The 23,210-nt window shown below is 35.9% G+C and overlaps 8 protein-coding genes across 13 annotated transcripts; 3 read left to right on the top strand and 5 right to left on the bottom strand.

Annotated features, from left to right (window-relative positions):
- Nucleotides 1-18: 18 nt before the first annotated feature.
- AT1G54110 (Membrane fusion protein Use1) lies at nt 19-2,496 on the bottom strand. Of its 3 annotated transcripts, NM_104288.3 has the most exons (8): nt 2,349-2,496; nt 1,814-1,907; nt 1,635-1,702; nt 1,308-1,380; nt 909-1,024; nt 737-829; nt 530-629; nt 23-359 (listed from the first exon to the last, which is right to left on the bottom strand). In NM_104288.3, the coding sequence occupies exons 2-8, from the start codon at nt 1,895-1,897 to the stop codon at nt 183-185; spliced, it is 711 nt and encodes a 236-aa protein (NP_564649.1). In that variant the 5' UTR covers nt 1,898-1,907; nt 2,349-2,496; the 3' UTR covers nt 23-182. The 3 variants fall into 3 exon arrangements, with proteins under 3 accessions (NP_001320883.1, NP_001320884.1, NP_564649.1); NM_001333630.1 differs by lacking the exon at nt 1,814-1,907 and having other exon boundaries at nt 19-359; nt 2,349-2,487; NM_001333631.1 differs by having other exon boundaries at nt 21-359; nt 1,814-2,482.
- A 116-nt stretch (nt 2,497-2,612) lies between these two features.
- ALDH7B4 (aldehyde dehydrogenase 7B4) lies at nt 2,613-7,094 on the top strand. 2 transcript variants are annotated; one of them, NM_104287.5, is made up of 15 exons: nt 2,613-2,844; nt 2,951-3,087; nt 3,341-3,427; nt 3,513-3,644; nt 3,829-3,901; nt 4,048-4,070; nt 4,156-4,219; nt 4,536-4,581; nt 4,878-5,058; nt 5,146-5,322; nt 5,406-5,570; nt 5,669-5,809; nt 5,889-5,986; nt 6,077-6,226; nt 6,317-6,611. In NM_104287.5, exons 2-15 carry the CDS (start codon nt 2,953-2,955, stop codon nt 6,369-6,371), a joined length of 1,527 nt encoding a protein of 508 aa, NP_175812.1. In that variant the 5' UTR covers nt 2,613-2,844; nt 2,951-2,952; the 3' UTR covers nt 6,372-6,611. The 2 variants fall into 2 exon arrangements, with proteins under 2 accessions (NP_175812.1, NP_849807.1); NM_179476.3 differs by having other exon boundaries at nt 2,833-3,087; nt 6,317-7,094.
- A 612-nt stretch (nt 7,095-7,706) lies between these two features.
- Nucleotides 7,707-9,038, bottom strand: AT1G54095 (DUF1677 family protein, putative (DUF1677)). The gene is made up of 2 exons (NM_148589.3): nt 8,614-9,038; nt 7,707-8,537 (listed from the first exon to the last, which is right to left on the bottom strand). Exon 2 carries the CDS (start codon nt 8,533-8,535, stop codon nt 8,083-8,085), a length of 453 nt encoding a protein of 150 aa, NP_683430.2. The 5' UTR covers nt 8,536-8,537; nt 8,614-9,038; the 3' UTR covers nt 7,707-8,082.
- Nucleotides 9,039-9,905: 867 nt separating this feature from the next.
- On the bottom strand, nt 9,906-12,334 carry EXO70D2 (exocyst subunit exo70 family protein D2). The gene has a single exon (NM_104286.3). The coding sequence runs from the start codon at nt 12,067-12,069 to the stop codon at nt 10,201-10,203; it is 1,869 nt and encodes a 622-aa protein (NP_175811.1). The 5' UTR covers nt 12,070-12,334; the 3' UTR covers nt 9,906-10,200.
- Nucleotides 12,335-14,709: 2,375 nt separating this feature from the next.
- On the top strand, nt 14,710-18,261 carry UBP1A (oligouridylate-binding protein 1A). 2 transcript variants are annotated; one of them, NM_104285.5, is made up of 12 exons: nt 14,710-15,113; nt 15,463-15,524; nt 15,619-15,721; nt 15,826-15,902; nt 15,987-16,048; nt 16,145-16,232; nt 16,418-16,493; nt 16,581-16,611; nt 16,909-17,028; nt 17,127-17,212; nt 17,309-17,485; nt 17,617-18,261. In NM_104285.5, the coding sequence occupies exons 1-12, from the start codon at nt 14,982-14,984 to the stop codon at nt 17,881-17,883; spliced, it is 1,281 nt and encodes a 426-aa protein (NP_175810.1). In that variant the 5' UTR covers nt 14,710-14,981; the 3' UTR covers nt 17,884-18,261. The 2 variants fall into 2 exon arrangements, with proteins under 2 accessions (NP_175810.1, NP_849806.1); NM_179475.1 differs by having other exon boundaries at nt 14,897-15,113; nt 16,406-16,493; nt 17,617-18,225.
- Nucleotides 18,262-18,300: 39 nt separating this feature from the next.
- AT1G54070 (Dormancy/auxin associated family protein) lies at nt 18,301-19,225 on the bottom strand. The gene is made up of 3 exons (NM_104284.2): nt 18,874-19,225; nt 18,695-18,788; nt 18,301-18,591 (listed from the first exon to the last, which is right to left on the bottom strand). Exons 1-3 carry the CDS (start codon nt 19,121-19,123, stop codon nt 18,564-18,566), a joined length of 372 nt encoding a protein of 123 aa, NP_175809.1. The 5' UTR covers nt 19,124-19,225; the 3' UTR covers nt 18,301-18,563.
- Nucleotides 19,226-19,431: 206 nt separating this feature from the next.
- On the bottom strand, nt 19,432-21,196 carry ASIL1 (6B-interacting protein 1-like 1). Its single transcript, NM_104283.3, has one exon. The coding sequence runs from the start codon at nt 20,832-20,834 to the stop codon at nt 19,683-19,685; it is 1,152 nt and encodes a 383-aa protein (NP_564648.1). The 5' UTR covers nt 20,835-21,196; the 3' UTR covers nt 19,432-19,682.
- A 43-nt stretch (nt 21,197-21,239) lies between these two features.
- Nucleotides 21,240-22,449, top strand: AT1G54050 (HSP20-like chaperones superfamily protein). 2 transcript variants are annotated; one of them, NM_104282.4, is made up of 3 exons: nt 21,240-21,584; nt 21,668-21,887; nt 21,985-22,449. In NM_104282.4, exons 2-3 carry the CDS (start codon nt 21,684-21,686, stop codon nt 22,246-22,248), a joined length of 468 nt encoding a protein of 155 aa, NP_175807.1. In that variant the 5' UTR covers nt 21,240-21,584; nt 21,668-21,683; the 3' UTR covers nt 22,249-22,449. The 2 variants fall into 2 exon arrangements, with proteins under 2 accessions (NP_175807.1, NP_001323264.1); NM_001333629.1 differs by having other exon boundaries at nt 21,452-21,887; nt 21,985-22,385.
- The last annotated feature ends 761 nt before the right edge of the window (nt 22,450-23,210 follow it).

Here is a 23,210-nt window from a genome sequence, read left to right as displayed (position 1 = left end):
GTATGAACCAAAGTCAAATGGTCAAGTTTTCTTTTTTCTTTCTTTAAAGTTAACGTCCAAGGGTCTGGTGAGTGGTGATACGAGCTATAGATATTAGATATTGTGGCTTAACAAATTGTATGATATAGAGACTGAAATAATCTTTACATGTCGCTAATTTGGTTTACACTAGGAACCATTTTCTATGTGACTCGGATCAACATGACAACCATGATGAACACACATGTCATGGCGAGGATCAAGAGCCACTGGAAGCAACTCGTCTTTGAGCTTTCTGAATAAATCTTTGTGGCTCTTACGGTTGCGTGTCCTGTGCTTGCTAAGCTTTGCTCAATGGCTTCCTCGGTAGAATCAAGTATCTGTTAATGTACCATCAACAACAAAAAAAAAACACAGAAAATGTTAAGAACAATGAAGCCAGTAGAAACAATATATGAACCGATATAGATTCTTCTCTTATCCCATTGTTGATGATAATTCATAATAGTAAGTATAATGGGTTTTGTAAGGAAAAAGGTTAGCATCTCACCTTTTCTGTATTTTGCACAGATTGGCTTATCATTTGACTTCTCTCCTTAAGTTGTCTCGCAAGTACCACCATTTCATCGGTTAGATCCTCTTGAAGCTTTCTGTCATCAAATGATCACCAATGTGACATGAAGTGGCATTTTCAACTCGAATTCAAAAGCATACACTCTTCACGATAATTTTGTTTCATTAAGGAAAGTGCATATACCTCTGCTTGTTAACTTGCGCTTGAGCTGCGGTGTCTAGTTTTATTGGTTTTGAGGGATCAGCGTCATAGCTTTGCTCTTTGGAACTTGCAGGCCTACCTCAATCAAGAAAGCAGCTAAGAAATGAAGGCAATATTTACAAGTTGAGAAGCATGTGAATAGTATTGCACGTACACGATTCTTCTTCTCAGCTGTGGAGAATTGGGGGTTCGTGTATCGTCTTCTACTTTGGGAGAACTATCGTTAGTAGAATCCTTTGCAAAAGCTTCATCAGATACCTCTGTGTGAGGCTGTAAATTTGGCAGGAATCAAAATAATTTGGTATTAGTTACAGAAGAAAAGCTTGAATTCTTGCAACTAAAAATGGTTGTACACCAAAACGTGCATGCCTGAAACTAAACTCATAGGGAAGTAAGAAAGCAAACTTCAAACCATTCTCTCAGATCAAATGCGGCTAGTAGTAAATAGGTAAGCATCATACAGCTAGAGCAGAAATATCATCTAATATGTTCCTCCAAATTTCTTAGCTGTAGAATCCAAATGAACAATCTCGTTCTAGTTCAGGTGACTTACCACTTGAGCAACTATTCGTGAAACAACAGCTTCAATCTTCTCATAGTACTCATTCACCTTAGCGTTTGTAACTCTGGTTAGAGAGATGAGCATAAGTATTTTGGTAGCATCAAATAGAGACACTCTAATTCGCCATATTAATTGAGAGCATATTTCATAATATTTTAGTCTTTCGACAATATCTCTACTTGGAACTGAATAGAATACCAAGCTATTCAATTAGAATCTCTAAACAGTTGATCCTAGTAGCAATCTTTGTGATTTCAACTCATTGAAATGTGAAAGATTTAAAATTACACAGCTGAAACAAGGAAGAGAGTAAGTAACCTGGGAAGCCCTTCAAGGGTCTTCTCTTCCGAGAGTTGTTCCAACTGTTCCCTCAAAGTAGCAACATACTGCAGATGGTTCACACATCAACATCAAAATCAAAATTGTAACAGTTAGAGAGGTTATAATAAGCACAAATTCTAATAGTTTATACATGAAAATATCCAAAAGAAGGTTACATGCATAAGCTTAGACTGGTTTTGCTGATTAGGTGCAGCTGAAAGTAATCTCATGAAATTGATTTCCGTTTTGCCGATTCCCATTTTAAGATATCTGATCATAGGAATGCCACATTCAGATGGAAGCCAGACACCAGAACAGAAACAAAGTTGAGGTAATCAAAGAAGCCATCTTGAGAGCAAAGTGGTTTTGATTCCAAGAACTCATATTTATCAGCATAACCTCTATGTTCATGAAACCCAGAAGAGCACAATACATAACTATCACCACTCAATCTGTTATTACCAGAACTAGCAGTGTTCAACTTCACTCAAATGTGGACGAATTACAGTAAATTGGCTAATCCCACTACTGAATTGACCTTCAAGGTAAACCCCAATCATTTGCCACTACGATCAACCAAAAATATAGATTCTTCATTCACTCTTATCAAAAGCTATACATGAAATTCAGAGTGTTCTCATTCCTAAATATGGAAAGTTGAATTCTATCAACACAATCAGATCATGCGACAATGAACTAGAAACCACGAACCAGAAATTGTTGGTAATCGTTTAGTGGACGAGATTGAATCAAAGGTTCAAGTGGTAATCGTTTTCTCCTGACGCAAAATCGAAAGAAAAAAGATCGGTAGCGTCGCATCCTAATCGGGTGACCCGGAAACCAATAGTTGATTCGTTTTAGTGGCGGTAAAACCCGGTTTGATGAACAAATATTAATGGGCCTGGCCCATACGAGGATGATCGTGGCAATGTCGATGATAACAACAACTCCTCTATTCGGGTTTATGTTGACCCGGAAAACGAAAGCATAGGACACGTGACACATGTGATGTGAGTGAAGCCAAAAATAATAATATTGGGAAAGGATGAACACAGCAGCTCAGCTTTCGTCTTCTCCGTCAATCCAATAAAAAAATCAGCAACCGTTGTTTGTTTTTAAGCTTTTTTTACAAAAGACGTACACGTCTCTCTCTCTCACTCCCTCTTTAAGATCAGAAGCTCATTTCTTCGATACGATCAACCATTAGGTGATTTTTTTCTCTGATCTTCGAGTTCTGATAATTGCTCTTTTTTCTCTGGCTTTGTTATCGATAATTTCTCTGGATTTTCTTTCTGGGGTGAATTTTTGCGCAGAGATGGGTTCGGCGAACAACGAGTACGAGTTTCTGAGTGAGATTGGGCTGACTTCTCACAACTTGGGATCTTACGTTGCTGGCAAATGGCAAGCCAACGGACCTCTTGTTTCAACTCTCAATCCTGCTAACAATCAGGTTTCTCCGCGGTTTCTTCTTACATGATTTTGAAAATGCCTATGAAAGTTTTATATAATTGAATGTTTCTGGAGATCAAATTGGTTTCAATCATTGAGTTTAGACCTGATTCTTGTGAACTTTCTAAGGTTGGTTTGTTTGTGGATTGAATTTTGGTTTCATTTTGTTTCGATGATGTGAATTGTTTTCTCTTCCATGTCTACTATGATATTCTGCTCAATAATCATTTTTTTTTGGTTTTTTACTGATGCAGCCAATTGCTCAAGTTGTGGAAGCTTCTCTAGAGGATTACGAGCAAGGTTTGAAAGCTTGCGAGGAAGCAGCTAAAATATGGATGCAGGTTGCTTTCTAACTTCATTCAGCGAATTTGCTTTGGTTATTGAGTGAATTTGCACCGAATAGCTAAGTGGAGTTATCTTTATCAGGTTACGGCTCCTAAGAGAGGTGATATCGTCAGACAGATTGGGGATGCACTAAGATCCAAACTTGACTATCTTGGTCGTCTTCTTTCTCTTGAAATGGGAAAGATCCTTGCTGAAGGTATTGGAGAAGTTCAGGTATCTTTACTCCGTCTCCAATACTTAGTTTCTTTTTCATTCATACATTTTGACTTTAGCTACTTTTTTCTTTGTGACACATTTTACCCAAAGGACAGAACCTATGAATCTATGATATAGCTAATATGAAACTTAGCTGCTACTTTTTCCATATAGCTTAATACATTTAGTGCATACTTTGCAGGAAGTAATTGACATGTGTGATTTTGCTGTTGGTTTGAGCCGACAACTCAATGGATCGGTTATACCTTCAGAACGTGAGTTCTTGCTTCTGTTAACATTTTGTTCCTAGATTAGATTTATCTTCCTCAAATATCTCCTTGAAGGCACTTGGAGTTGCAAATGCTTTTTTTTTTTATGTAAAGGATTTTCTCTAACTCATATCATTTTTTTTCGGTTGCAGGCCCTAACCACATGATGTTGGAGGTGAATTGCAAGTTTGTTTTGTCAAAGTTTTGTAGATCCACTTCTTAGGACATGATTAACATTCGGCTTGAACATTGTAACGCAGATGTGGAATCCTCTTGGCATTGTTGGTGTTATCACAGCGTTTAATTTTCCCTGTGCAGTTCTTGGTAAGTCTTCTGTCTAATTTCAAATCTTTATGAGTGCGTCACACAAAACATAGAAACAATATAACACTGATGTCTCGTGAGATTGCTCATTAAAGTCTGTCATGCTTCTTCGTAGCTCTGCAATTTCAGTGTCTATAATTCCCACATGAAAGTGGACACAATAGAGTTAGATGAACTAACTCGTATTGTGGCAACTAGATTTGCCACACTGGTTTTGCCATGTTGAGAAGTTTTATAACTGATAATGCAATGTGGAAATTTTTGTGTTTCTGCTTTCTTTTCCCAGCGTTAATGGAAATTTTTTGTGGTATTGCAGGTTGGAATGCTTGTATTGCTCTTGTCTGTGGAAACTGTGTAGTCTGGTAAATAACGACTTTGACACTGATTTAAGCTTTGAGAACCTAGTAGTTCCTGTAAGAGGTTAAAATTACTATAAGAAGCGGAATTATCGATATATACTTATTACAATTGCTGTCTATTTCCATTGATCCTCAAATGTTGCATAAACGTCTCCTTAATGTCATATAACATAGTGCTGACATATTGCTGAGAGACTGCGTTTCATAATAGTAACACAATATTAATCTTGACAATGAAAATTTGTATTGGTTTGATTGGTGTAGCTAATACTTAATACATCATACATGTGATTCCACAGGAAAGGTGCTCCAACTACACCGTTAATAACTATCGCAATGACCAAGCTAGTAGCTGAAGTTTTAGAGAAAAACAACTTACCCGGTGCCATTTTTACGGCCATGTGTGGTGGTGCTGAAATTGGTGAAGCAATAGCCAAAGACACACGCATTCCCTTAGTATCCTTTACTGGAAGCTCCAGGGTACTTCCTTAACTATATTCCACCTCCCAACCAAACACACTGAGCCTACTGGTCCATCATTGTCTTCTCTTTGAATATTATGCATAGGTGGGCTCAATGGTACAACAAACAGTGAATGCGAGATCTGGGAAAACTTTGCTTGAGTTGAGTGGAAACAATGCAATCATAGTCATGGACGATGCTGATATACAGTTAGCGGCTCGATCTGTTCTATTCGCTGCGGTTGGAACTGCTGGTCAACGTTGCACAACTTGCCGTAGGCTGGTAACAAAATCTAATCCCCTTAGCTTTGTTGCTACTACTATTCCTTTGGTTCAATACTCTAAATGTTGTTCTTGTATTTTAAGCTTTTGCATGAGAGTGTCTATGACAAAGTACTCGAGCAACTGCTTACCTCATACAAACAAGTCAAAATCGGCAATCCTCTTGAGAAAGGGACATTGTTAGGACCATTACATACTCCTGAATCAAAAAAGAACTTTGAGAAAGGAATTGAAGTCATCAAATCCCAGGCAAGTACCTCTCTTTCTATGCTTTGCTGCATAATCAAGAACCACTTAAAAAGTTTAATCTTTTCAACTGACACTTAAAACCAATCTTGCATTTGCAGGGTGGTAAAATACTAACGGGAGGTAAAGCAGTCGAAGGTGAAGGAAACTTTGTGGAGCCTACGATAATCGAGATATCAGCAGATGCTGCTGTCGTCAAAGAAGAGCTATTTGCTCCGGTTCTATATGTTCTAAAGTTTAAGGTACAAAAAGAAAAGTCTCTGAAATCATCTATTTTCTTCAGAAATAGACTTTTGAAAAGATGAGCTTTCTTTTGGACAGTCATTTGGAGAGGCTGTTGCGATAAACAACTCGGTTCCTCAAGGTCTAAGCAGCTCGATATTCACTCGGAACCCTGAAAACATCTTCAGGTGGATCGGGTAAGTGCTATAAAAACAACAACTTAACTCAATCTTTCCGACCAATATAATCTACTGAAATTAATTTTAATGTGATGGTTTTACTACTAGACCACTGGGAAGTGACTGTGGCATTGTGAATGTGAACATACCGACGAATGGAGCTGAGATTGGTGGAGCTTTTGGAGGCGAGAAAGCGACTGGTGGTGGTCGTGAAGCTGGAAGCGACTCATGGAAACAGTACATGCGTCGATCGACTTGGTAACAATCTTAAGCTTCTCTCTCTCTTTTCATAATTTCCGGTTTAAGTTTTTGATATTTGATTCTTTAATTCGGTTTATCTTTTGACAGTACCATCAACTATGGAAACGAGTTACCTCTAGCGCAAGGAATTAACTTCGGTTAGATTTTTCAGAGATTTACTCGTTAATTAATAATGTTATGTTGGTTCGATTTCGATACTTGTATTGTATGCCTTGTTCTCTCCAAGCCTTTGACTTAAGATGATTACGCTTTTAATATATATAAAAAAATATTGAATATATTTTGATTGTTAATTTGAAGATAAATTCGGACTAAATGACTAATCATGCGTGTAACATAAATCGTTTCCTGATGTTATAAATTTAGCATCAGTCATACTTTTAAAAGATGCTGATGCTGAGTACATATGTTTACAAATAACGGTTTGCAATAATAAAAGTATATTATTCAATTGTCAACTTAGTAAAAATATTGAAAATCCAAGTATACGTAAGAATAAGATACAAGAAAATCATCCTTTGAATATTACTAAGCATATGAAGAAGCATTATTCGTTTATGGTGATGCAAACGTTTATTTCGTGGATGTCGGCTAAATTTGTTGTCATTTGTCAACTTTAGTTTGAGAAAATTTTAAATTAGTGGAACCTTGAAGCTTCTCCTAAATTTTACGTTATCGATTTAATTAGACCATATTAGCAACAAAGGTCCCACTAAATCACAATCTTATCATTAGTCCATTCGGCATTCGCACATGCAAGATTTAAGAATCCACTTATAATAGAATTGTACTGTTATTCAACTAATGATTCTAAATCCAGCTTTAAAATCTAGTATTATTAAAACTCATATTTGTAAATCATGTTTAATAGATTTTAAAGTTTGGTGTTATTCAATTAAGATTTTAAATATTTCAGTAAAATCCAATGTTATTCAAAACTAAAAGATTTGTAAAATCTTTGTATATTAATTGATTTGAAACGAAAACTCTTTTGAGTTTCATGAGTAAATCATTAGAATCAAAATCTAAGACATATTATAGAGATTTTGAAATTCATACAAACATATTCTTAAAAGCAATATCAGAAAACAAATCTAAAGCTTAAAAAATTGACTTTAACTCCATAATTGAATAACACCACATTAATCAAGAAATACATTATCTAAACAAATAATGATAACAATAATTAGAAAACAATTATTACGTCTTTGATCTTTGTGGTGTCTGTTTTTTTTCTATTCATAACCTTCACACAAATCTTAGCTACAATAATAAGGAAATGGAAAAAATAATTATAATACTTTTTTCGTTTTATTACAATCCTTTTTTCACATTTATCACACAAATTAAGATAACAATTTAATTGTTCTGTCATACTTCTACAACAAAAGGGTGACTGTTAAAAGGAAAAGAAAAAGGTTGACTATCTATTAACAAATTATATAGTTTACATTTGTTGATTTTAACTTTTAAGTAGGAGTAAATTATATATTTCAACTACAAAAGATACATTGAAATTGTAAGACAATAGTGTCTTCTTCTTTTTGGGTCAAGAACAATGGTATCTTTTAAAAAGCCAAAAATAGTACAAAACAACACTTGTTAGTTAAGACCCAAAACATTTTTAACACACCAAAATTTTTCCTTAGTTACCACTCATATCAACATTTAACATTTTTACAAAACAAGCACTATACTAAAATTACAGATTTTGTTTTCTTTTTAACAACTTTTCATTTATTTACAGATGAATTTGTAACCTTTTTTATAAACAATATTTTCGAGAAACCTTCTCGAGTTCACACTTCCTTCTTCTCGGTTAGATACCTCGCCGGCAAATAAAGTATTCCGATCTAAACACCTCCCGACAAAGCAGGTAAACAGCTTCCAGCCCCACCAATCACCGCCGTACCACAAACCTCTCCACCGTCAACAGCCGGCGGCAACGACGCTGCTGACGTCAAGACACTTGGCAAATTCAGAATTAATCTTCTCTTAAATATCTCTCCGATGGCAAATATGAAATCAACCGTCGGAGACGGAGAAGCAACAAACTCGCTGCAAAACTTCATATGAATCGCCAAAGCCTCGTCGACGCCAATTCGTCTCTGTTTTTTTCCACAACGGAAAATCTCGTACTTAACTGCCTCAGAGCAGAGACCACAAATAAATTTCCCGGCGTATAGACACCGTACGCTCTCTATATAACCCGCCGTGTATTCCTCCTTCATACCGCAACATTCGCATCTTGCAAATCCTACCTCCGACGGCTTTGATTCAGCGATCGCCATTAAATTCACAGTCATATCTGTGTTATTACATAAACATCAAAATTAGCCATTTAAAAAACAGAGACGAATCTGATTCGTAGTTAAAACACTAACCTTTTGCTGCGAATCTGTTGTGTAACGTATGTATATTTATGTACACGTAAATATTTATGTAAAGGTTTTGCTAGCTATCTCTCTTTCTCCCACTCTGCAACTTGTACTTCGCCGTAAAAGAGCTCGAAAAACAAAATCATTTTCTAAGAAGAACTTCAAACCAAGCAAGACTCAGAATTCATCATTTCAGCGATGTTCTTTTTGTCTTTTTTTTTGCTTCAACTTTTGATCAAATCAAAGTGCAAGCTTTGTTTTTTTTTTGGAAATTTAGTGCAAGCTTTGTTAGACAAGAGAGCTTTTTGATCGAGTGGAGAGATTTCTTGATTTGGAGAGACAGATATCAAGAAAGAGAATCGTCGGAATTTAAAGGAATTTTTGTTGAAGAGACTCTTCAACAAATCCTTTGTGTCGTCCGTAAATAAAACATTTTTTTTTGGGTCGACCGTAAAAATAAAACATGACCACGACCAATTAATTAAGGAGAAAATAAGACAGTGTTGGTTTGTTAGTTAATACTCCACGTCTGCATATGTTTAGACCAATTAATCGCTGCCATTATTTGGAAATTACCAGTCATGCCAGTAATAGTTTGTCATCGCCAGCTAAGCTGTTGTTTGATTAGCAGCCATGTTAATCTGCAAACTTTAGTTTAACATGTTTAGAATTTTTGACTGCAAACATAATAATACTATATCACGTCTACAAAAACAGATAGATATTACATGTACAAAATCTTACGCACCATAGATTTTAGAGCTGACATTTTTATCCTAATTGAACCAAAATAAAATCTAATTGTATACTATTAAACTGAAAAAGAAGCGAAATTGAACTTAAAAACGGATAGAAAATTTAATTGAACAAGTTTTTTTTTCAAACTGAACAATTCGAAATAACTGATTTTTTTTGTCTGAACCTGAAGACACATCACAAATGGACAGGCTGTGTATCTAGACACCAAGTCACTAATTATCGAGAAGTTTGGAAAATTAACAAATGGGAAATAGACACGTGTACGAATAGTTAAAGTGTGCAAGAAACATGGGATTGAATCAGTGAAGTTTCTAAATTTGTACCAACAAGAATTGCTTGCCCCCTTGTAGAAGATAACCACTAAAGAAGGTTCGTATTATATTACCATTCAATAAGTTTATCTTATTTTTATGATCATGTGTTTGGCTAGTTTGGGAAGAGAAGGAAAGGAAGGCTTACGCTATAGTTTGGTTTATAACAAGCAAACCAATTAGTTGATCCTGATTCCCTAACTTGTGACTATTAACTCAAAGTCAAATAAAAAATCAAATTGCATTTAGATGGGTTTATGAAGGAACTAGTACAACAAAAGTCACAAAATACAAACATTTATATCAACAATGGAGTAATGAAATTTGGTAACAAACAAACAACACACAACAAATATGCTTACAAGTACAAAAGAGTGAGAGACTATTCACCAGAAGCCTGGAAAACAATCTCAACACTGCCACCACATGAAAATGGAATGAATTCAAAGAATGATATAAATGGTTAATTCTAATGTGGGCAAACCGAAAAGGAAAGTTTTATGGGGTTTTCAATCTTCTTCTTTCACTGAGACCGTCTCAAATGTGGGGCTGTGGTATATCCTTCGAAGAAATCCAACACTGCGGTTTCAAGATTTTCAACAGAGTATTTCAAGTAGTTTTCGGGATGTCTTCCGCTCTCTATATGTCCCCTGAATCTTCCAAGAAAGGATCTATAAGCCGGGATAAGATGCTCCGATAGAGATATCCTGAGTTCTTCTCTAAGCTGAGTATCCGGAACCGACCATGTCGATTGAATCCTGTGAACCTCTTCAAACATTGTATTGAAAGCTTTAAACCTCTCTCTTAAAGCACTCTTCGATACACCGGAAGAGAAGCTTCCGCTCACATGTAATCCTTCATCTCTCAAGCTATTCAACACCCTGACCCATGTAGCTCTCTGATACTTGGTAGCTGCTTGTCTAAATATCCCGGTAAGCTTCCTTAAATACTTGTCTCCTATCAACTCCATTAGCTCCGGAGAGCTTTTGACCTTCTGAACTATGTAATGGACATTGTTCATGACGAAGATGTGAGATAAAGGTTCGTCCCTGTAATGCAAAGACTTCTCTTCTAGATTGAATTGTAGCATCACCATTGTCCATATCATATGCAAAGCTAACGGAGATATTCCTTCAAGCTCAGAGATATCCATATCCGGATCGTTTCGATCATTGGTACATTTCAAACCCCGACATGGTTTCGTCATGACGAGATCAATCAACGTTTCCCTATAGTCAGAGATCAAGTTGAGGTAATTCATCACATACCTTGTCAATGGATGTATAGTTCCTCCAGGGACAGGAACAACCGAAGGTTCGCGAAACACCGCATTCTCAAACTCGGTAAGTATCCCTCTTGCTGCTTCAGCTAATCTTGATTGAATCTCTGTAGCTTGAACAAGAATCGACTCCGATGAACTCGAATCGAAAATCTCTTCCATATCAGGTAACAAATCTGTTATAGCATCATGTAAATCAAGAATCTTGAATAGTTTCTCAGGTGATCTTCTACTAATGCTTATAGCTTCAGGGAAATTAAAAAGCTGCAAAGCAGAGGTTTTAACAATCTCCATGAAACAAGTCTCTTCCATGGTTCCTTCAAATATCTGCTCACAGAGTCTCTTCTCGCTAGCGAAAACAACTCTAACGCAAACCTTCGCAGCACGGATCCATCTTCTGATCTTCACTTCTACAGCTTCCCAGTCAAGTCTCTGCACATCACCAATCCCTAGTTTCACAATCCCTAGCTGCTTAAAAATCATTTCCATGGCGGATTTTCTCACGTTTCCGTATACCTGAACACATTCACGAGAGTAACCAGCTCCGATCATCCTCTGAGCTATCGATCTCAGATCAGAAACAGCTTCCGGTGTTACAAGATCGATCTCTCGTATACTGCTTGTGGATTTGCTATTGCTTCTCCTACTCCTCGATAACCGTCTCGAACCGGAATCTGAACCGGAACCATCTGGTAAAACCAGATCCACTTGTTGTTGCTCTTCTTCTTCGTTACCGTCATCGCAAGTGTCATCTTCAAGCTCCGTACGAGAAGAAGAAGCGAAAGAGGAAGAAGATAACGATGAATCGAGAAGAAGAGAATCAGGTTCGAAAGTAGAAGTCTGAGAGATTAAGATATTTCTTAGCTCGTCCTCGAGTCTAGCCATGGCGATTTGAATCGTTGCTTTGACTTCATCGGAGATTGAGATTGAAGAGATGTGTCTTTGAACTTCATCTACAGCTTTCAAGTACCGATCTACTTCTTCTCGATCACCACCGCTTTGGAAAATCAGATTCTCTTTAGCTTCTTCAGATGTTGTTGAATCCCACCGGAGTATTATCTTCTCCGCTGTCTCTAAATCGGAATCAACGCCACGAGTCTCCGGTGTTGCCATAATCAGAATCTGAAACTGGAAAGTGTTTTGACTTCACAGATCGATTTAGGTGTTTTCTTTTTGTTTGTTCCTTTGAAATGAGATTTAGGTGAAGATTATACTGAGAGAACTCTGAAGTCTGCTTTGCCAATTTTTTAATGAAGAAATCAAAATTCGCCTTCTTTTTTTTTCGGGGAAAAGAGTCAATAGACTATTCAACGCTCAGCTCGTGGGGTGTGTTTTTTTGTTTTGTTAAAAAAAAACTATACAAATATTTGGATTCTCGCCGACGGCGTGAAGTTACCGGAAAACATAGATTACCTTAAAAGTTCTATTACTACTTTCACCTTGGAGGTAGATTTTTCGTTTTCAGTCACATGAATTTGGCAAGAAAAAAAGAAGAAGAAAAACTAACTACTTTAACCATAAACCTATAATATATTTTTTCACACTAAACTATAAATATATAATACCTATTTTACCTTTTATACATAAGTAACAACATCATCACAACTACCACTTTCACTATCATCACCACCACCGTTGTGACCATCATGTTATTACCATCCCTCCATCATCACTACCACTGTCATCAACGCCACACAAAAAAAAAAAACTCATGAAAATTATTGATAATAATCCATAAAAAGAATTTATACTTTTAATATCTAAATTTTACTCAAATCAAATTACCAATTTTCTTCAATGCGGATATACTAACATCATGTTATAGCCTCCATGCAGAGTTTAAGATGAACATTTTTGGACTGCAAGCCCATATATTTTGTTTAGCCGACTTTTTAAAGAATAAATTGAAAAACACGAAAGATTGACGTTGAGATTCGAATCGAGATGCATGATTACTTAAAACCAGCTAAGTTTCATAAAAACTAGACCGATTAATATCCTCTGAAAACCGCAACCAAATACTTGTTCGCTTGTTCTCATGGACGACACTACCTCCATGGTAAAACCTTAATAGAGTCTTGATGTAATAATTATTAGCAACAACCATCATAACTAAGACTATCTACATTGGTTACATGATGAATCAAATCTATAAGAATGACATTTGTGAGTATTTCGTTTCATTTTTTAAAGTGTAATTATCACTATCACTAATTTTGGTTTGGATAAATGATAGATCATAAATCTACTATTCTAAGTAAAATCTAAAATGGATTATTGGTATATGTAGATTTTAAATATTTTATTGGTTTATTGATTCTTAAATTCCATCCAAACTTCATTATTGTTGGTTCAAGCTTTTTTATATATTTTTATTCATATATTTTGTTATTATTGATATTCTAATTTTTTTTAAACCTATTGTTGTTACAATTCTCTGTATTTTGGCTCTCTAGTTATAATTGATATAAAATAACTTTAAATACTTAAAAATACAAATCTAGAATAAGAATGGAGAAATAAATGTTATTTATATCAATGAGAGAAGAGAAGAATGCACAAATAAAGAACATTGATATGTTCTTTTATCCACGTGAGAAAAAAAGAATTCATTTTGGAGTTAAAACATTTCCATCAATACATGATTTACTTTGAAAATAAAATGTTAGGAAATGGTTGATAAAATTCCATATAAACTCACTAGAAATCATCGGTAATAATATATAAGAAAAAATTATAAATTGTACACAATCAACTTACCAATAAGTACCATACTGTGAATTTGTGAAGATATTTGATCCTTTACAAGAATCTTGCTGACGTACAAAACGAACGATTAAATATAAGAGATAAACCAAACAATAAATTATATAAGAGGATAATTTTTATAATATTTAAATAATCTCTCCTATGCAGTTTCAGCTTAATCGCGTTGTAATCTCAGCTTAACTAGTATCTTACACTTGAAGATCAACAAAGACAAACCTGCAAGATGGAAATAATCCCTTGTTAAAGTGATGAACATATCAATATCCGCAACAACATCACCTTGAAGCACATTGCATATCGAGCTACAAACAAGAGTTTGGTCTAGGTGAGGATTTTCATCATCCAGATGAATCTTTAAAAAGAGGTTCTTTATACTCGACTTGATTTTCCGATTAAACAAACACTTCACAAAATCAATGAATTCCTTGATACTATCATGTTATTGTATAGCATAATCAAGGTTAAAACGCCGAAAAAGAACAAACACATTCTTTCACTTTCTGGAGAATACTGTCGTTGAAACAGTTTTTTTGTGGAAAGAAAAGATAAAATGTATGCAAAAACATCGTCTTGTAAAAAAAATCTTTTAAAATTTAAAATTTTCTAAATCGTACATAATCAACTTACAAACTTGTGAAAAAATTTGGTAATATATAACTTGTTTGTGAATATATTTGATCAAATACTCTAAAAAGTACTAATAAGTTTAAAAAAATCTTGCCGACAAACAAAACGAACAAACATAAGGGATAAAACAAACAATGAATTATGTAAGAAGATAATGTTTTTTAGTGCAGTTTCAGTCAATCAAAGAAAATCAAAATTTCTAAGTATATATTAGTTTGGGCTGGGCCGTCAACAATTGGTCAGTCACTGAAACGAATTTGTTCGGGCCTTGGGCTTGATCCGTCAACAACATCAAGGTTCAGAACAAATGATTGGTCAGTCACTAAAACGAATATCACAGCTGCCGTGAGATTAGTATACAGTCTATCTCTCTCTCGAAGAAATCGTCACACTCCTATAAATGGTCACTTGTTTCGTACGGCCTTTCTTTACTCCTTTAGAGAGAGCGTGCCATTTTTATTTTTCTCTTTCTTCTCTCATTTTTATTTTCTTTTCTTTTTTTTCACCTTTTTTTTTTCCTTTTTTTTTCTTTCTTCTTCTTCTTACTTGATTTTGAACCCTAGCTTAAGGGGAATTTTCTCGGGAAACAAAAGAGATATTTTTATCGCAGTGAGAAAGAAACACAAAAAATGCAGAATCAAAGGCTTATTAAGCAGCAACAACAACAACAACAACAGCAACATCAACAAGCTATGATTCAACAAGCTATGATGCAACAACATCCTTCTCTTTATCATCCTGGTGTTATGGCTCCTCCTCAGGTTTTTTTTTTCTTTCTTGATCTAATCTCTTTTCATTTTCTATGTAACCTCCTTTGATTCCAAATTAGGGCTTGTTCTGTAATTCCGATTGTGGGTTTTAATTCACTGAGCTCTGTTACCTAATCTTATGAATCTCTCTCTGTCTCTTTCTCTGGCTAATTATTATGTAAAGTTTTGAGCTTTTGATTGTGGGCTTGTGTTTTTTTGTTAGTAATTCGGTTTCTCTGCTGATTTTGTGTTTAATTTTGGTGGTAATGGTAGATGTTCGTGTAGAAAAGGAGTGGTTTTGGTACTTGTTTCTGCAATCATCTCTTAATGTTTTGTTTATGGTTTTGCATTTTTGTTGCAGATGGAGCCTTTACCAAGTGGAAACCTTCCTCCTGGTTTTGATCCAACTACTTGCCGTAGTGTGTGAGTTTTTTATTTCAATTGGTTTTTCTTTCTTTCTTTCGCCTTTGGTATAATGCAGAGTTTCAATTTGTAATTGTTCTTTTATGTTTTGCAGGTATGCTGGAAACATTCATACGCAGGTCACAGAGATTCTTCTTCAAGAGATTTTTGCAAGTACTGGTCCTATTGAAAGCTGTAAACTCATCAGAAAGGATAAGGTAGAGTTTTGGAACCCGCCCTTCTGTTTTTTATTCGAATGAAGCTTTTCGGTAGTGTTCTTTGAAAGCTAACTTCTAGACATGAATGTTTTACACTTTTGCAGTCATCATATGGATTTGTTCACTACTTTGATCGAAGATGTGCTAGTATGGCTATAATGACTCTTAACGGAAGGCATATGTAAGAATCTAACATTGATACTTCATGCTTTGATTAGTCAATTTATTCATGTGTTCTCTTAGATTATAATATTGGATTTCACAGATTTGGACAGCCTATGAAAGTTAATTGGGCGTATGCAACTGGTCAAAGGGAAGATACATCAAGTAAGTTCTTATGAGCACGGATTGATTGTCAAGGACTTTCTTTTTGTTCTTTGAGTGAGGCATGGTACTGAATGGTTTTGGTTTCATGAAATGCAGGTCATTTCAACATTTTTGTTGGAGATCTTAGTCCAGAGGTTACTGATGCAGCATTGTTTGATAGCTTTTCTGCTTTTAACAGCTGCTCGTAAGTTCTTGTGCTTGGTCTTCTGATTTTAGTTACTAGCTGGTTACAAAAATGAAAATCTTGTTACACAACTACGGTGTACGCATATATCACTATGTGTTACAAGATTTTCTTTAATGATTAAGCTTATTTGTTTAAACAGTCTATCAGAATCTTTGATTTAATATCTATAGTTCTTATTATAGGGACGCAAGAGTAATGTGGGACCAGAAAACTGGACGCTCAAGAGGCTTTGGTTTTGTTTCCTTCCGTAATCAGCAGGTTTTATATCCTTTTAATCATGAGTGACTTTTTTTTTAGCTCCATTCATTGTTTACATTGATTTTTAAATGTTTCTGTAATTTGCAGGATGCTCAAACTGCCATAAATGAGATGAATGGTAAGAATTATCATATACCAGCTTGTGGTTTAGAGCTTTAAGGTTCCTTATTGTGAACTTTGGTTTCTACATACTGATATTGTATGATGCACTTAGCTCTGTAATATTTGTTGTATCTAGAAAGGTGAAATTTGGTCAGGAATTGTGTTCTTGGAGCTTATTGGTTGGTGAACAACTGTTGAAGTTACATGTTGCTTGTGCCGATTATGATTTATCTCTATAATTGAGCTATTTATCTCAATTCCTAGCACTTGGTTTCCCATTACTAGAACCTTGGCTTGTTTTGTGTATTCTCAGGTAAATGGGTAAGTAGCAGACAGATCAGATGCAACTGGGCGACAAAAGGTGCTACTTTTGGCGAGGACAAACATAGCTCTGATGGAAAAAGTGTTGTAGAACTTACTAACGGATCTTCAGGTTTTCTTTTGTTTACTGTGCAACTTCTAAAATTTTTATTTTCTTCCTCAAAGCAGATTTTCATGGAGATTACATTGATATAATACTTGATTTTGCAGAGGATGGTAGAGAGCTGTCAAATGAAGATGCCCCTGAAAACAATCCTCAATTTACAACTGTCTATGTAGGAAATCTCTCTCCAGAAGTAAGTTGTCAACTTAACGAATTGTTCTTTATAAACACTGCAACAGCTCCTGGGGTTTTTCTTTTTGGCGCCTCGTGACAGTTGTCAATCTTGCAGGTAACTCAGCTTGATCTACACCGTCTATTCTATACCCTTGGTGCTGGAGTGATCGAAGAGGTCCGTGTCCAGCGAGACAAAGGGTTTGGTTTTGTGAGATATAACACTCATGACGAGGCTGCTCTTGCTATTCAGATGGGCAACGCTCAGCCTTTCCTCTTTAGCAGACAGATAAGGGTATTTGCTTCAGTTAATGTTACATAGATCTATCTGTTGTTGCATCTACGTAGACAACCAAAGTCTGCTTGTAATTGGTTTTTACCAGTATTCCCCTAAACCCATTTCCTTGTTTCTGTGATTTATTGCAGTGTTCCTGGGGAAACAAACCAACTCCATCAGGCACAGCCTCAAACCCACTTCCCCCACCAGCCCCGGCATCAGTCCCTTCTCTGTCTGCAATGGACCTCTTAGCCTACGAGAGGCAACTGGCTCTAGCCAAGATGCATCCTCAGGCTCAACATTCTCTGAGGCAAGCAGGTCTTGGAGTCAATGTTGCTGGAGGAACTGCAGCTATGTATGATGGTGGCTATCAGAATGTAGCTGCGGCCCATCAGCAGCTCATGTACTATCAGTAATAAACCCTCTTCACTGGCTCTGAGATACCTTTTTCTGTTTCTTTCTTTTTCTTCTTCTTAATTTTATAACTTTCTTGCTTTTTCTAGACCTTCCTTGTTCAAGAGTCTTTATGTATGTGTCTCTTTCATTTAAAGCCGTTGGTTTTATTTATGTATGCAGAGCTTTATGCTCAGTTTGTAACCTATAGGTCTTACTTGGATTGTAAGCCAAGCAATAAGACAACATCAAATAAAAGGGGATTTGGTTTTCTGGGGTTAATGTTGTTTGTGGTTCTGTAATGATAGGTTTGAAACAAAGTAATTTGTCTTTTATAAAAGTTTTATAGTTTCATTTCTCATGTTAGTACTTTATTTTGTCGGAAATCCAGTTTAACTAAGCATCAAGTGTTCTGTCCACGAGTGTCCTTTGCCATGCAGCAAAGTATATAATTAAGGTTTTTTTATTTGCCTTTGTCGTTCATAGGATGTAGTAGAGAATCTTGATATAGGCTTCAACATTTAAACGATTAGAGGAAATTGGCAGGGTTCAAATAATATTTTCAAGACCCTGTAATAGGGTACATTGATTCAAGAGACATTACATTTAATACTGACCTTATCAGTAAATATTTACATAATTACATGCATAGGTTATTTATATTTACACAAAAACCCCGTAAGATTTTTCTCTCTCGGCTTGTTCAACGGTCCAACGCGTTTATCACAATCCTGCATACGTACACAAAGCATATCATAAGTACACACATAAAGAGTTTGCCCACAACAACAAAAAAGAGAATTGATTAGGAAATGAAGTGATAGAGATGATAACCATTCATAAGTAGTTAGACTTGCTGCATCGTCTTCGCCAGAGGAAGGGATTTTGCCGGCAGTGAATGGTCCCAAAGCATAGCATGGTGTCCCAGCTGCATAAAAATGTGTTTGACCCAAATGTGAGTCTTAATTTTGTTATTGTTAATTTAGTTTAAAGGGAAGATGAGAAATATATACGGGTTAAAGGTGTCCCAGGGTTGCTGCTTGAACAGGTTGGAGAATCCGGATCCATTTTCAATTTACGGAGACCACGAACATTGTTATTCCCCTTGGTAACCATGATGCTTCTGGTGACTTGGTCGCTTGAGAGAGAAGGAGGAGAAGATCGGACGGTGGATAATGAATCGTGCTTTCTCAATTTCCCGAGACCATTGTCCGGCGTCGGTCCGGCCACCGTTTCATCCCACAGCTTGTGTAGGAACCCCATCCGATCAACAAAAATTTATCCAAAAATATATAACAATATTTTTTCAAATTATTTCGGGTTTTTATTTTACTGTCTCTATCTTCTTTTTTTTTCCTTTGCAATGGAAATGGTTTTATAGAGGTAGTAGAGAGGTAAGGATGAAAGAGAAGAGAGAAGCATTGAATATTTTTAGTGAGGTTAATTATAAGCTTTGGCTTAATTAAGGAGATTTTAATTTAAGGATAAATATGCTGACTAATCCAATCATTAGTCTCTAATCTCATTGGTGAATATTCTATAAGCTGTGTCTTAACTTAGAATCACAAACTACTAGTTCAGAACTCTACTTAAGAATCACAGAGGTTTTCAACAAGCTATTCAAGTTCAAAGCTTTTTAATTTGCCCATGTTTAAGACAAGAAGATGGATAACAATAACAACAACATGATGATAATCAGAGTCATAACTTCTCTACATTTACACATCCCACAAGGCAGTAACAATAACAACAACAACAACATCAAAACCTAAAATCCAGCTTATCATAGCAAATATCATAGGAACATTTGTGTGTTCAATTGTCAGCTACTTACATTGCCGTTATTCTTGCCATTGCGATCATCATCATCATCAACGATCCTCCTTTCTCCTCGCTGCCTGCTCCTCTCTTCCTCTTCTTGATTGTTCTGTGTTATCTCCAATTGAGTTTTCAAGAACTGCATTCTCTGCAACTCCATCTCTTTAGCAAATTTCATCCTCTCCTTTTCCAGTTCCGCCATTAACTTAAGCTTAGCAGTTTCCGCCTTCTCATAAGCTTCCGTAAATCCAAGTATCGCCCTCGCCACATCTCCAACTCCACTCCCTCCACCTCCACTCTTATCCACCTTCAACCGCTTTGGCATATGAAACGAAAGCGGTTGAATCGGTTGCAAAGGTGGGAGACTCTCAGCAGATTCCTCAGGAGAAGCCTCAGGTTCAGGATCAGACTCAGACTCAGTCTCAGAAGCACTACGTTTCCTAAAATGCCACCGCATCGAATCAGAGCCTCTCTTCTCTTGTTGTTGCTGCACAATCTGATTACCTTTAGTTTGCCGTTTAAACATACTCGAACGGCTATTCCCAAGAGCTCCTCCCATAGGAGCCTTCTCTGAAGCTTTTGAAGAAGCAATGAATGTTGTAGTACCACCAATCAAACTCTCAAGCTTCTTGAAGAAAACCCATTTACTAGGTCCATCACCAGAAGCAATCTTAGCTTTCTCTTGCTTATACTTCTTCTTCACCGTATCAATTCTGTTCTTACACTGAATATCAGTTTTAGGGTATTTGCATTGACGACTCTTGTTCACAATCTCAGCTACTTCTTTCCAATGTTGTTGCTTCAAAGTTCCTTTACCTGGTTCAGAGAATCGATCTCCCCAAGCTTCGATTAGAACCTTTGTAGCTTCTTCGCTCCAACAATCATCTCTTCCTCCTCCACCACCACCGCTTCCTCCTCCTCCTCCTCGTCCGTTTCTGTTTCCGCTACCACCACCACCGGTTACAGAAGGAGTATGAACCACTAACGCTAAAGCGTTCATGGACGGAGATTGAGAAGAAAGCCCCGGTTGTGGTTTCTTCACGACGGCCACCGTCACGTCGTTTGTTGGCAAAATCGGCGGAGAAGGAGGAGCTTGTGGTGAAAGGGAAGAATCTCCCGGAGATGGAATTGACTGAATCTCGTCGTCGTCCTCCATGAAAAATCGATCGATTCGGAGAAGGTAAGACGATCTGAGGATTTTGCAAAATTTTGGATCTGAGATTCGCTCACCGGCGAGGGGATAAGGTCACCGGATAGGTAATCTCCGTTATTGACCCGATGGATATGTTAAATGACGAAAACACCCTTCACTCTTTCCTTTAATAACAAAAGAACAATATTAGAAATTTAGAACCGTGACAGTATTCGAATGGTTTTATGGTAAATACTCAAATATCGCTATAAGGTATTTATGCTTTGGCCATTTTTTCGTTAGGAATATTGAATATACACACTGACGGATTTCAAAATTTCTCTAATATACAAAAGTATTTTTATTTTCTTGTCTATAGTATGGTTAGGTAGGTTGTCTCAAGTCTCAAAAACTCTAACTAAAATAAAACGAGATAAATCAAGTCTAATGGGCTAAGGCCTGGAATAACTTTCAAGGCCCAATAAAAACAGATATAAGAAATAAAAATACAAAATAGAACAAAGACATAAATCAAGTCCAATGTGCTAAACGGCCTATAAATAACTTATAAGGCCCAATAAAAGGAGATTTAATGACGTGGAAGCTTTTGAAACAACTCTCAAGTTCACTAGTTACTTCTAGAAATTTTCTCTGGAACTTTCTAGCTCACTGGTGTTTACTCACTATATATCAATGGAGTGAAAATTTCAAACCCCATACTATCAAATCGAAGAAGAGGAAGATCCAATTGGAAAGGGTTATCCTAATTCCCAGGTAATGATCCTATTCTCTGTATCGATCTTTTCCTGGAAAATTTCAGAATTGTTGATTTTTTTAACTGTTTTGTTTTCTGGCAGTCATTGATCGGAGAAGATGAGTGCTGTTGCGATTAACCACTTTTTTGGCTTACCGGAGGCGATCGAGAAGCTAATTCTCCCGATTTCTCGTTCCGGCGAAAGTAATAACGAGAGTCGTGGAAGAGGAAGTAGCAATAATATCCCAATAGACATTTTGGAATCTCCCAAAGAATACATATTTTATCTCGATATCCCCGGAATTTCAAAATCAGATATCCAGGTATTGATATAATCCCATAGAAATGTTGAATTGTTTATGAAATTAGGGTTTTTTTTTTAATTTAATTTATGATTTGGGGGTTTTGGTGGGAAATTAGGTTACAGTGGAGGAAGAGAGGACTTTAGTGATAAAGAGTAATGGGAAGAGGAAGAGAGATGATGATGAGAGTGAAGAAGGGTCTAAGTATATTAGACTCGAGAGGAGACTTGCTCAGAATTTGGTTAAGAAGTTCCGGTTACCAGAAGATGCTGATATGGCTTCTGTAACGGCTAAATATCAAGAAGGTGTTTTGACAGTTGTTATCAAGAAGCTACCGCCACAGCCGCCGAAACCTAAGACTGTTCAAATCGCTGTTTCTTGAGTAGTTTCTGTGTTTTGTTTTTGTGTGTGTTTGTTTTCTAGTTTGTAATTTTTCTGTGTTTGGATAAAAAGACTCTGTTTCTTTTATGTGTTCTCTTGTCGAAATTTTGAAATTGAAGAAATAAATAGGTTTAGCCTCCAAAACCAAAAACAAATAAAAACGTTGTCGACATTACCACCATAAGATACTCCTAAGGCACTGGGCTCTACAAAATTTTTGTGGATTCTACAAGATTAATGTTATAGGAAAAATTCTAAAAAAAATTCAAACTATTTTTTATTTAGAAGTTTAATACCCAAATGTTTTTAGTCAGAAAAAATACATATACAAATTAAAACATACAAGAATTAATATCTAAAATTTTATATGTTGTTATTTTTATACATGATTTTATGAATAATTAAAAATTTCAATTTTATCTTTAACTTTTTAATTAATTATTTATTTTAATTTAAAAAAATTATTTTGGTTCTCTTTTAACCGGATTAAACCAAATCAAAACTGGTTATTACCACCACCAAATTTTGTTCTTGTCATGTTAACCCGATGAGCTTTCCCAATCCAACAACCAACACGCCAATTGTCAATCTGGGCTTTATAAACTTTCTAGAGCTTCCCTCTTCACCAACACCATGTTAACCGACTCTTACCTTTGCAAATTCTTCTCTACGAACAAGAAGCTGGTTAACACATCGACGAACAAAACTCGGTGGTGGTGATAACCAGTTTTGATTTCGGTTTAATTCGGTAAAAAGAGAACCAAAATATTTTTTAAAAATAAAATAAATAATTAATTAAAGAGATAAGAGTAAAGTTGGAAAATTTTGATTTATTATAAACTCGTGTATATAAAAATAACAACACATAAATTTTTGGGTATTAATTCACATCTTTTAGTTAATATATAAAATTTTCTTCAAACTAAAAATATTTGGGTATTAAATTTCCAAATAAAAAATAGT

This window comes from Arabidopsis thaliana (assembly GCF_000001735.4).
Source record: "Arabidopsis thaliana chromosome 1 sequence".
In the NCBI taxonomy this organism is placed as follows: domain Eukaryota; kingdom Viridiplantae; phylum Streptophyta; class Magnoliopsida; order Brassicales; family Brassicaceae; genus Arabidopsis; species Arabidopsis thaliana.
Note: the sequence above shows the minus strand (reverse complement) of the source record. Positions and strands in the feature narration are given on the sequence as shown.